A 13085-nucleotide genomic window follows, 5' to 3' on the forward strand; every position below is an offset into this window, starting at 1 on the left:
CTGGAGGACACTGCCTCCTCCCTCCATGAAGGAACAGATCTCTGAGCTGATTGGACGAACACCTTGGCTTCTTACTCTGTCAGATTCTAGTCAGACACGTCCATTCACCTAGTCGTCAACCATCCACTTTACAGGATCAGGAGACAGTAGATATTGACTCTTCAGCAATCCCTCACACTAAGCATGCTTGTAGCGACAGTGGAGAGGAAAAACTCCCTTTGAAAAGGAAGAAACCTCCAGCAGAACCAGGCTCAGTGTGAGCGGCCATCTGCTGAGGCCCACTGGGGTTCAAGGAGACAGAAGCAGACATAGAAAAAGAAGCATAGAAGCTCTGATCTATGAACACTTTCTATGCTAGAGAAGGTGGTAATTCCTAAAGTTGGCTGACTAGACGGAAACATCTAAACGGATGAGCTCTGAGCAGAAATCAGAACCCTGTAAAGTTCAGCCAATAGAAGCAGGCGTTCCTCAGCCAGCTAATCCCGCCTGAACATCAACCTTTGCTCCTTTCAGGAAACTTTGAAGGAATCTGAACTCCTCGGTCTAACTAACGTCTCTCTGTCTGCAGGCTTCGTGCAGAGCAGCCGTCTGGTGTAGCTCATCAGGACAGACATCAGGGGACGGCTTCCGATTGGACAGACTAACTCCTCAGATATTTCAGCCAATCAGCAGGCAGACGACAATAAGAGAAGAGCAGAAGCTTCCTGACTGAACCCAAACTTACTGACCAGCCTCCGTCGGATAAGAAATTTTGGTTGACGAGTGAAATGTAGATATAGTACATCCAGATGTTTCTGGGTAGAGCAGCTGGACCCGCCATCATCAGTGAAGAAACTGAAGCCAATCCATAAGAACCATGAGAGGAGGAGGAGGATCTGAGCTGGGACTGTGGATCAGCGGATCTGAACAGATAGTTCTGTAAATATGAGCCAATGGAGACCCAGCTGCCTGCGCTGCTCCACCTATGAAGGAGCTTCCTCCTCTTCCTCCACTCACTCATCAATATATTCATGCTGTGAAATGTGGAAGTATTGATTTAATAATTAGCCAACTGACAAGTTATTCATTGAATGATTTTTTTTTTATGCGTCTTTAAAGTTCAAACCTTTTTAACTTCCTGTATGTGAAACCTTCAAAATAAAGTCCACTTTGAGTTGATCTGTTGGGTCTCCGGTTGCTTTTCCTCTCCTCTGGAACGTATCCTGGGAGCCACTTATTGAAGCAGCCAGACGCATCCTGGACACGATCAGGAAGGTCGCACAAATCCAACACACACACGGAGAGATAAAGATCCAGATGAACAGAATCTACCAAAACGCAGACCCACCTGAACCTCTAGACCTACCTGCACCTCCAGACCTACCTGCACCTCCAGACCCACCTGAACGTCCAGACCTACCTGCACCTCCAGACCTACCTGAACCTCCAGACCTACCTGCACCTCCAGACCTACCTGCACCTCCAGACCTACCTGAACCTCCAGACCTACCTGCACCTGAAGACCTACCTGAACCTCCAGACCTACCTGAACCTCCAGACCTACCTGCACCTCCAGACCTACCTTCACTTTCAGACCCACCTGAACGTCCAGACCTACCTGCACCTCCAGACCTACCTGAACCTCCAGACCTACCTGCACCTCCAGACCTACCTGAACCTCCAGACCTACCTGCACCTGAAGACCTACCTGAACCTCCAGACCTACCTGAACCTCCAGACCTACCTGAACCTCCAGACCTACCTGCACCTCCAGACCTACCTGAACCTCCAGACCTACCTGAACCTCCAGACCTACCTGCACCTGAAGACCTACCTGAACCTCCAGACCTACCTGAACCTCCAGACCTACCTGCACCTCCAGACCTACCTTCACTTTCAGACCCACCTGAACGTCCAGACCTACCTGCACCTCCAGACCTACCTGAACCTCCAGACCTACCTGCACCTCCAGACCTACCTGAACCTCCAGACCTACCTGCACCTGAAGACCTACCTGAACCTCCAGACCTACCTGAACCTCCAGACCTACCTGATGCTCCAGACCTACCTGAACCTCCAGACCTACCTTCACTTTCAGACCCACCTGAACGTCCAGACCTACCTGCACCTCCAGACCTACCTGAACCTCCAGACCTACCTGCACCTCCAGACCTACCTGAACCTCCAGACCTACCTGCACCTGAAGACCTACCTGAACCTCCAGACCTACCTGAACCTCCAGACCTACCTGCACCTCCAGACCTACCTTCACTTTCAGACCCACCTGCACCTCCAGACTTAACTGTATATACTGTATATATCCCATCGTGCTGCTTTGACTATCTGAGCTGATGGAACGAAGTCCTGCTTCACTGTTGGTTTAGCCCTGATTAGCTGGGGCCTGTATGCAGGAATTAATGACAGAGAGGCGATCTGATGACCCGAGGTGGGGGTGGGGGGGCTGCTCTGAATACATCTTTGATTTTAGTGGAGGCTAAATTCCCGAGTTGCAGAGGGAGACTTGAACAGGTACCGCTGGAAACACTGGAAGTGTGAAACAAAATCCAACAGAACACCTGAAATATTGAGTCATTTCTGTTTTCCTTCAACCTCCCAGAGTAACGTCGCTCACACAGGTAATCGATGGTGTTGGACCCAAACCCTCAACATGCTTTCAACATTTCACCGTTTTCCTTCTAATGTGTGGGACTTCTGAAACATGTGGAAAACAAACAACCTTTGAATCTCTTTGCAGACGTTACGTAGTTAAAGAGTGACTAGAACTGGCAGGAATACACTGCATCTGTTCCCCATGGCAGTGATTAAAACACGCTGATGAACTGGAGAACACTGCATCTCAACTATTTAATGATAAAACACAGATTGATTTAGATAACAGTAATGTTCTTAGTCAGGTTCGTCTTCCTCATACGCCAGTTTTGCACCTGAGTATTTTCTAACTACTGTTCTGATGTGCTTGTTGCTTTCGTTTTTCCTTTAGAGGAACAAAGGACCTCCTCTCTTCAACCAGGTGAACAATCCCTCCTTTAACCAACCTTCACAATCATAGACAGGTTTCAGATATTACAGGCTAACAATGGAACCTAACGACCCGCTCATCGGTTTCAATTTGCATGTTTCCAAGCAATACAAGGCCTTGACTATATAGAGCCTCAAACCCACTGCGGATCCAGACATTTGAATTGAGAAAGCTTCTTGGAGGGGAAGCAAAACGTCTTCAAACCTTGAAAACCAAGTCCAGTGGATTATTTTTAAACTTTTACGGAATTTGTCCTTGAAATTTTTCTAATTTGTTTATATTTTGCAAAACAAGCTTCCCTTCAGCTGGACTTTAATTCAATTCAATTCAGTTTATTTATATTCATATATATATATTTCTATATATATATGACTTTCACCAGAGCTGTTTCAGTGCTATGATGAGCTCTAAAGCCAGACTGAAACTCTTCAAAAAGTTCATTATGGTGGAAGTGATCGCACACTTGTTTGGCAACTACTTTCTCAAGAATTTTAGATCAGAAAGGAAGATTGGATATAGGTCTATAATTGACCAAGTCATCTGGGTCAAGAGATGGTTTCTTAAGCAGAGGTTTAATTACAGCAACCTTAAAAGCTTTAGGTACATATCCCTGTAACAGAGATAGATTAATCACATCTAAAATGGAGGATGAGATCAAAGGGAATACCTCCTTAAATAACCTGGTTGGAACTGGATCTAACATACAAGTTGAAGGCTTAGATGAAGACAATAGTTTTGCTAACTGTGAAAGTTCAACTGGATCAAAGCAGTCTAAACCCGGTTCAGATTCCATGACTACCTCAGGTACAATCGCGGATAGAGGAGTGCTTATGATCTTATTTTTAATAAGATCAATCTTATTTATAAAGAATCCCATAAAATCGTTGCTGCTAAGAGCAGGTGGAATGGACGGTTCAACAGAGCTATGGCTCTGGGTGAGTTTGGCAACTGTATTAAAAAGAAATCTAGGATTATTCTTATTCTCCTCTATTAATGAGGAGAAGTATGCTGCTCTTGCTTTACAAAGGGTCCTCTTATACAGCAGTAAACCATTTTTCCAGACTAGGAAGGACTCCCGCAGGCCTGTGGAGCGATATTTTCTCTCCAGTTTCCTAGCATTTTGCTTCAAAGTACGCAGCTCTGCATTAAACCAAGGAGCCAGCTTTCTATTTTTAAGGGTTTTCATTTTCAAAGGAGCTGCGTTGTCTAAGGCAGTACGCAGAGAACTAGCAACCCCATCAACAAAATCATCAACCTGTGAAGGGGAATAAGCTATGCTTTTGCACTCTGCAGCACTGCTCAGTGACACAGAGGAGAGAGAAAGTGAAGCAGATTCTTTAAAATTTATAACTGCTCTATCTGATAAAGATCTACTGAAATGTAACCTTCTTTTGGGGGAGGAGAACTCTGTTAAAGTAATCCTGAAGGTTATTAGAAAGTGGTCAGAGAGGACAGGGTTGTGAGGAAATACTGTTATTTCTTCACATTCTATGCCGTATGTCAGCACAAGATCCAAAGTATGAAGATGAGAATGTGTGGGACTATTCACATTTTGAACAAAGCCAATAGTGTCTAAGATAGCATTAAAGGCTGCTCTTAAGCTATCGCCTTCAATGTCAGCATGGATGCTAAAATTGTTCCTTATGTTCCTAACAGAGCACTTCGCTCTCAATCTGCAGGTTTACTAGTGGTTCCTAGAATTTCTAAAAGTAGAATGGGAGGCAGATCTTTTAGTTCTCAGGCTCCTCTCCTGTGGAACCAACTACCAGTTTTAGTCCGTGAGGCAGACACCCTGTCTACTTTTAAGGCTAGGCTTAAAACTTTCCTTTTTGATAAAGCCTCTAGTTAGAGTGGCTCAGGTTATCCTGATCTATCGCTATAGTTCTGCTGCTATAGGCTTAGACTGCTGGAGGACATAGGGACCCCCATTTCATCATTCTGCTTCATTCTCTGTCTGTTCTCCTATTCTGCAGAATCTGTTAGTTGAATCTCTAACGTTCTGCTCTCTCTGCGTTTTCTCATAGTAGCTTCATCTGGTCTGTTCCTGTTTGGCTGTGACTCCATCCTGGAGAGAAATATCAGCTGTGCTGCTGCCATCAACACCTTTGTTTCTAGATGCTGGAGATCGGCCTGTTTTCCAGTGTGGTCCTGTTTCTCTGACCGTGACTGAGTGGATGTGCTCTCTTCATCCTCTGACATGGGAGCTGCCTTGGAGCTTGTCTGCCTGGCTGTGTGTTTCCTGGACGGGGCCGCCTTTTACAGCTGCTTTTTGGATCTATGCTTCTTTTTCTATGTCTGCTTCTGTCTCCTTGAACCCCAGTGGGCCTCAGCAGATGGCCGCTCACACTGAGCCTGGTTCTGCTGGAGGTTTCTTCCTGTTCAAAGGGAGTTTTTCCTCTCCACTGTCGCTAAAGGCATGCTTAGTGTGGGGGATTGCTGAAGAGTCAATGAGTCGATGCAATCAACTGGTTTTCCTTAGATAGAAAACTTTGTATCAATTTGACTGGATGATCTGGTTGAACTGTAAAGTGCCTTGAGATGACGTGTTGTGAATTTGGCGCTATATAAATAAACTGAATTGAAATTGAATTAAAATCTCCCACTATGATGACCCTGTCAGTATTTAATACCAAATCAGAAAGGAACTCTGAAAACTCATCTAAAAATTCAGAGTAAGGACCTGGTGGACGATACAAAGTTACAAAAAGAAGAGGTTTTCTTACCTTGAAATTTGGATCAGGGAAATTAAGGGTTAAATGTTCAAAGAGTTGTAGGTATTAACTGTTTTGGGAGTAATCAGTAAGTCAGACTGGAAGATTGTTGCTACTCCTCCTCCTCGCCCAGAACTTCTGGGGATGTGAAAATTTAAATAGCTTGAAGGAGTTGCCTCATTTATGCTCACATAATCCTCTTGCTGCAGCCAGGTTTCTGTAAGGCAAAACAAGTCAATGTGATTATCACAAATCAAGTCATTAACTAGCAGACTTTTAGAGGAAAGAGATCTTATGTTAAACAGACCGCATTTAATTGTTTTAACTTTTTCCCCAATTGGAGTTATTTTGATTTTAATTAGATTATCATGATTTACTCCTTTGGGAATATTTGCTAATTTATTAGATTTTGGTCATGGGCAAGACACTGTCTGGATGGAGTAAAGAGTGGGTAACAGTAGAGAAGCTGCAGAGAGGTCTGTTAAACTACAACTCTGCTTCCTGGTCTGCACCCTGGGTGGTCAGGGTTTTGGAGGACTAATAAATGTGGCCAGATTCCTAGAAAGAAGAGCTGCACCATCCAAAGTGGGATGGATGCCGTCTCTCCGAATCAGACCAGGCTTTCCCCAAAAGGATTGCCAATTATTAATGTAGCCCACGTTGTTTTCAGGACACCACCTAGACAACCAGCGGTTGAATGACGACATGCGGCTAAACATGTCATCACTGGTCAGATCAGGGAGGGGACCAGAGAAAATAGAAAAGTGGGCAGAGATCCACGACTACGCTTTCTGCGTACAGTTACCCAATCGCCTGGCTGCTCAGGCACTTTTGGAGGACAGCTACGTGGGGGGCCTACTTTAACTCCTGGATGTTCAACAGCCTGAAGCCTGGATTCTAACTCTGACACCCTCGCCTCCAAAGCTACAAAAATACTACACTTATTACACATCCCATTATCACTAAAGGAGGCAGAGGAATAGCTGAACATCTGACACAGAGAGCAGGAGAGAGGAGAGGAAGAAGGAAGAGTTGGAAAAGAGTCAAGGGAGGGAGAGAGAGAAGCCATAGCAATGCTAAACTAGCGTTAGCCTAGGCTAGCTACTCCTTGCTATCAGAAATAAAACCGTGTGAAACTGACAAGTGCTCAGTAGAAAAGTGCAGCAGATGGTGCTATGTTTTAAAGTAGTTCTGGTCAGTTAGAGTTACTGAGATCCAGAGATATCACAGAAAAAATAACTTAATTCAGACGGAGATCGTCTGGACAGCTGCAACACTCAGGGCGTTTCTCAATATGCGTTCTTGAGCGTTCTCGTGTGCTCGTGTACTCGTGACACGTCATCAGCCTCAGCCCGAGTACCGTTCCAATTCTCGAGAACGGCAGATCGAGAACGCACCAAATCCCCAGATGTTGTTTTGGCCCCGCCCTCTTTATCGAGCATGTATCAGAGCAGACTTGTGCGTTCTTCATACTGACCGCTTTCCCAGAATGCCCTGCGGCCGCAGCTTGATTCCAGACAGCGCTCACAGTGTTAAGTTAAACATTCCCTTTTCTGCTGCTGTTGTTCTTCAAAAGTACGTTTTGAAATTGTTTGAGGCGATAACATTATACATTGAAGCCTCCCTGTGTGGCCTGTTTACAGAGTTAGTGCGAAATTTAAAAAAAAAAGTCCGACGTTGAGCGGACCAGAGTGACCAGCAGACCTCCGAGGGTAACCGCAGCCAGGGCTAAATTTACCCCGTCTGTAGCGCACTTCTCTCGGTCTAGTTACGTGTGAACTACCGCTTGTTCTGATGGCGGTTTTATGCGGTTCAGTAATTTTTTTTTTATGTTTTTTAAGCTTTAGAAATTAAAAATATTGTTTTCAAAATGTTTTGTGTAGGGAATAAATAGTTTTGACTGTTAAAGAAATGCTAAAGAACGTTGCATGTGATGACGTCACGAGTACGCTTCTGCTCCAATACACATACGTGCTTGCGTGCTCGCGTTCTCGTCAAGTCCGATCTTCCTGCGTTCTCGCCAACAACGGACTTGACGAGAACGCGAGTACGTACTCGCGTTCTCTGAATTGAGAAACGCCATCAGTTAATCCAAACAGGAAGTGAACACGATACGTCTCACTGACAGCAGCAGCACCCTCTAGTGGCAGGAGTCACCAGACAAAAAGGAGGGAATGGTCTGATCTCTTAACCTTCAGATTATTCAGTTCAAACATTTTCCAGCCGTTCCTGAATAAAGACTCGTCTGCAGCTGATGCTCTTTGACTTCAGCTGGGATTAAATATTCATTGCTTAATGGTCTTAATCCTTGTGATGAGACCAAGTCTAGAACGTTCTGGAAATTGGTGTAACTGGCCTGAGAATCCCTGTGGGAGAGAATCCAACCCACTGTGAGATTCAGAGGGATAGAAACCTCGTTGCTCCAGAGCTCATGTCTCTGTTCTACCTTTATTGGCCTTATGATGAAAGAAAAGACCGCAGACAGGATCAGATGCTCGTCTTTATTAAAACAGGAAATCAGAGTCAGAAAGGAGAGAATTAATGACATAATTTCATGGAGGGTGTGATCATATGTGTATATTTCTAGAGAGTAAACGTAATTTAATTTCCCTTGTATGTCTTGTACATATGAAGAAAGTGACAATAAAAGCTGACTTGACTTGATCAGAATAACATCAGTGATCCTTTCTTCTCACTGAGCTCAGGAACAACGATGACTCTCTAATTAAAACACAGGAACTCTGGGGCGCCTTTATTTCCATCATTGAGATTCTTGTCGATGACTTCGGCGCCGGCGTTCATAAACGGCGTCTTTGCGGTTTGGTCGAGGAGCAGGGTGACCGTCTTGATGGGGTCTTTGCTGCACTCATTCTTCTTGAACCACAGAAAGACTCTGGATCCTTGGGTTCCCTCGTTCAGATCCGTTTCCACTTTCTCATAGTACTGGTTCTGATAGCTGTCTTCATCCTCCTGATTGGTGGAGACCTGAAGGTCTCTGACGGCCTTCTGACTATCAGTGGTCTGTCGGTACCAGATGTAGACGTAAGCCCCACCTGCACCTCTGTTGGTGTCTTCATCCAATCGGATGTAACCTTGGCGGAACCAGTTGGCGTCTGAAACGCTCTTATCGGTGGCGGTGACGTCACAGATGTAGGTCTGTTTCTCCCTCTTCATCCACAGGTAGACCTGCTTCCCTCCAGCGTTACGGTTCAGGTCACAGGCAGACCTCTCCCACTGAGGCTGAAGCTTTGCAGCATCTCCTGCTACATCAGTGGAAACATCCAGCTCCACTATTGGAACATCATACTCAGTGGTTCCTTTGAAGAACCACAGGTAGATGGGGCTGCCACCAGCTTCGGCATTAAGGTTTTTGTTGACCTTGTGGTAGCCCTCGGTGAGCAGACCTTCTTTCATTCCATCTGTGAAGGAGAACTGGATCCTGGTGATTGCTGGGCATTCACTGGTTTTGTACCAGAGGAAGATTCTGTTTCCTCCAATTCCTGCGTTCAGATTAACATGAAGCTGGATGAAGCCATGTTTACGTAGATGGCTCTCCTCAGCGCTGTTCACCGACACCTCCATATCCGTGATGTACTGGACCATCTTCAGTTCCTGCAGTAAAGGAAAACAGACCACAAATAAACTCAGACTTCTAACAATTCATAGGCGTCTCTAAAATAAATCCTTTTACTGACAGGAGGTGAAACCTGCAGCAGTTAATACCTGACCTCAGAAAGAAACCTGCTAACATGACCGTTCCTGTCACTGAGGACCAGACTGCACGACTAAAGACTGCACAACCATACACTGCACGATTAAAGACTGCACGACTATACACTGCACGATTAAAGACTGCACGACTATACACTGCACAACTAAAGACTGCACGACTATACACTGCACAACTAAAGACTGCACGACTATACACTGCACGATTAAAGACTGCACGACTATACACTGCACAACTAAAGACTGCACGACTATACACTGCACAACTAAAGACTGCACAACCATACACTGCACGATTAAAGACTGCACGACTATACACTGCACGATTAAAGACTGCACGACTATACACTGCACGATTAAAGACTGCACGACTATACACTGCACGATTAAAGACTGCACGACTATACACTGCACAACTAAAGACTGCACAACCATACACGGCACGATTATAGACTGCACGACTATACACTGCACAACTAAAGACTGCACAACCATACACTGCACAACTAAAGACTGCACGACTATACACTGCACAACTAAAGACTGCACGACTATACACTGCACAACTAAAGACTGCACAACCATACACTGCACGATTAAAGACTGCACGACTATACACTGCACGATTAAAGACTGCACGACTATACACTGCACGATTAAAGACTGCACGACTATACACTGCACAACTAAAGACTGCACGACTATACACTGAACGATTAAAGACTGCACGACTATACACTGCACAACTAAAGACTGCACGACCATACACTGCACGATTAAAGACTGCACGACTATACACTGCACGATTAAAGACTCCACGACTATAAACTGCACAACTAAAGACTGCACAACCATACACGGCACGATTATAGACTGCACGACTATACACTGCACAACTAAAGACTGCACAACCATACACTGCACGATTAAAGACTGCACAACCATACACTGCACGATTAAAGACTGCACGACCATACACTGCACGATTAAAGACTGCACGACTATACACTGCACGATTAAAGACTGCACGACTATACACTGCACAACTAAAGACTGCACGACCATACACTGCACGACTAAAGACTGCACGACCATACACTGCACGATTAAAGACTGCACGACTATACACTGCACGATTAAAGACTGCACGACAATACACTGCACGATTAAAGACTGCACGACTATACACTGCACAACCAAAGACTGCACGACCATACACTGCACAACTAAAGACTGCACGACTATACACTGCATGACTAAAGACTGCACAACCATACACTGCACGATTAAAGACTGCACGACCATACACTGCATGACTAAAGACTGCACAACCATACACTGTACGATTAAAGACTGCACAACTAAAGACTGCACAACCATACACTGCACGATTAAAGACTGCACGACTATACACTGCACGACTAAAGACTGCACAACCATACACTGTACGATTAAAGACTGCACGACTATACACTGCACGACTAAAGACTGCACAACCATACACTGTACGATTAAAGACTGCACGACTATACACTGCACAACTAAAGACTGCACGACCAAAGACTGCATGACTTAAGACTAACTATAGACTGTTTAACTACAGACTATTTGACTAAAGATTGCACAACTAAAGCCTGCATGACTAAAGACTGACTAAAGACTTTTCGACTAAAGACTGCACTACTAAAGCCTGCACGACTAAAGACCTCGCAACCAAAGACTCACGACTAAAGACTGTTGGACTATAGCCTGCATAACTAAAGACTGCATTACTAAAGACTGCACGATCACAGACTGCATGACTAAAGACTGCATGACCAAATACTGCACAAATTAAGACTGCATGACTAAAGATTGACTAAAGACTGACTAAAGACTGCACGGCCAAAGACTGCATGACTAAAGATTGACTAAAGACTGACTAAAGACTGCACGGCCAAAGACTGCATGACTAAAGACTGCACGACCAAAGACTCATGACTAAAGACTGCACGACTGATGACTGTTGGACTACAAACTGCATGACAAAAGACTACACGACTAAAGACTGCATGATCACAGACTGCATAATTAAAGACTGTTGGACTAAAGAGTGCATGACTAAAAACCGTTTGACTAAAGACCGCACGAACAAAGATTGCACGAACAAAGACTGCATGACTAAAGACTGACTAAAGACTGACTAAACACTGTTTGACTAAAGCCTGGACGACCAAAGACTGCACAACCAAAGACTCAAGACTAAAGACTGCACGACTAATGACTGTTGGACTAAAAAAATGCATGGCAAAAGATTACAGGACTAAAGACTGCATGATCACAGACTGCATAATTAAAGACTGTTGGACTAAAGAGTGCGTGACTAAAGACTGCATGACCAAATACTGCACAAATAAAGACTGCATGACTAAAGATTGACTAAAGACTGACTAAAGACTGCACGGCCAAAGACTGCATGACTAAAGACTGACTAAAGACTGCATGACTAAAGACTGCATGACTAAAGATTGACTAAAGACTGACTAAAGACTGCACGGCCAAAGACTGCATGACTAAAGATTGACTAAAGACTGACTAAAGACTGCACGGCCAAAGACTGCATGACTAAAGATTGACTAAAGACTGACTAAAGACTGCACGGCCAAAGACTGCATGACTAAAGACTGCATGATTACAGACTGCATGACTAAAGACTGTTGGACTAAAGACTGCATGACCAAAGATTGTTAATCGGGATCATGAGGGGAACCAGCTGCAGATTTCTAGAGGATTATGTTGATCTGGTCTGACCAGAAAAACCTGACTGGTTCTGTCCAGCTTAGAGCTCAGTCACTGAGACCATAAACCCCAATGAAGATTGATAGAAAGGTGGAAGACTTACGTTTCTGCAGAGTTCGGAGGATTTCAGCTCATTCACTCAGTCTGCCTTTATAAACGCTGCTCTGAACCGAACCAGGAACTAAAAGGAAAACTGCTGAACCGACTCAAAACAATAAAGTGATTATTCCTTGGAATAAAAGCCTTGTTCTGCTTTGTGGGTTAAGGAAATTCCAAGGCGGAACAGAGACGTGCTAAAACGCACAAACAGATGTGGATCTTGCAGTTTCTGGGTGTGGGAAGGTCCTCCTCGCAGGAGTTGTGAGCTGATGAAGGTGCTGGTTCACAGCAGCAGTGTGGAGCAGAGACCATGAAGCAAATAAAGGCAAACAGCAACCTGCTTAAGGCTGATCATAAATAAACACTGAAGAATCCTGGGAGCAGAACATCTAAAGCAACTGAGAAGAACAACGGCGTTGCTTCCAGCCTCACAGCAAACACCTCATTCATAGTTTCACTCTAAGAAACACCTTTTTAAGGAATTTAAGAGTTTAAAATCAGTTTAGCTCTAAACTGACCAGTGAAAACTTTCACATCAGTTTGCAGATGATTTGTGAAGCAGTAAGAAGAATCCATCCAAAGGAAAACTGCGATGAGAAAAAGGTTCTAAGATGGACCCAGAAGATCAAACCCCTCAGAGGGAGAAAACTGCCATGGATGAGAGGTTTAGGAGGAGTACAAATCTAGTCCTCCAGAGTGAGGAGCTACATCCTGGCTTATCAGGGAACAGATAGAGACTTTTCCCAGAA

The 13085-nt window shown here is 44.5% G+C and overlaps 2 protein-coding genes across 3 annotated transcripts in view; one reads left to right on the forward strand and one right to left on the reverse strand.

Annotated features, from left to right (window-relative positions):
* Positions 1–1158, forward strand: part of LOC119777638 (formin-binding protein 1-like) — a 35234-nt gene extending 34076 nt beyond the window's left edge. For both annotated transcript variants that reach the window (XM_038276602.1, XM_038276601.1), the window contains one exon: positions 569–1158. In XM_038276602.1, the coding sequence (XP_038132530.1) occupies positions 569–597 (29 nt within the window). In that variant the 3' untranslated portion in view covers positions 598–1158. The remainder of the gene's footprint in view (positions 1–568) is intronic.
* A 7059-nt stretch (positions 1159–8217) lies between these two features.
* Positions 8218–12590, reverse strand: si:dkey-30j10.5. Its single transcript, XM_038276606.1, has 2 exons — positions 12341–12590; positions 8218–9342 (listed from the first exon to the last, which is right to left on the reverse strand). The coding sequence occupies exon 2, from the start codon at positions 9331–9333 to the stop codon at positions 8452–8454; it is 882 nt and encodes a 293-aa protein (XP_038132534.1). The 5' UTR covers positions 9334–9342; positions 12341–12590; the 3' UTR covers positions 8218–8451.
* Positions 12591–13085: the final 495 nt, after the last annotated feature.

The sequence above is a fragment of the Cyprinodon tularosa genome, unplaced genomic scaffold, assembly GCF_016077235.1.
Source record: "Cyprinodon tularosa strain WSP-4 unplaced genomic scaffold, ASM1607723v1 ctg1258, whole genome shotgun sequence".
In the NCBI taxonomy this organism is placed as follows: domain Eukaryota; kingdom Metazoa; phylum Chordata; class Actinopteri; order Cyprinodontiformes; family Cyprinodontidae; genus Cyprinodon; species Cyprinodon tularosa.

What these genes read in the sequence shown, in the direction of transcription:
- si:dkey-30j10.5 (XM_038276606.1), bottom strand. Translation starts at nt 9,333, where the DNA reads ATGGTCCAGTACATCACGGATATGGAGGTGTCGGTGAACAGCGCTGAG.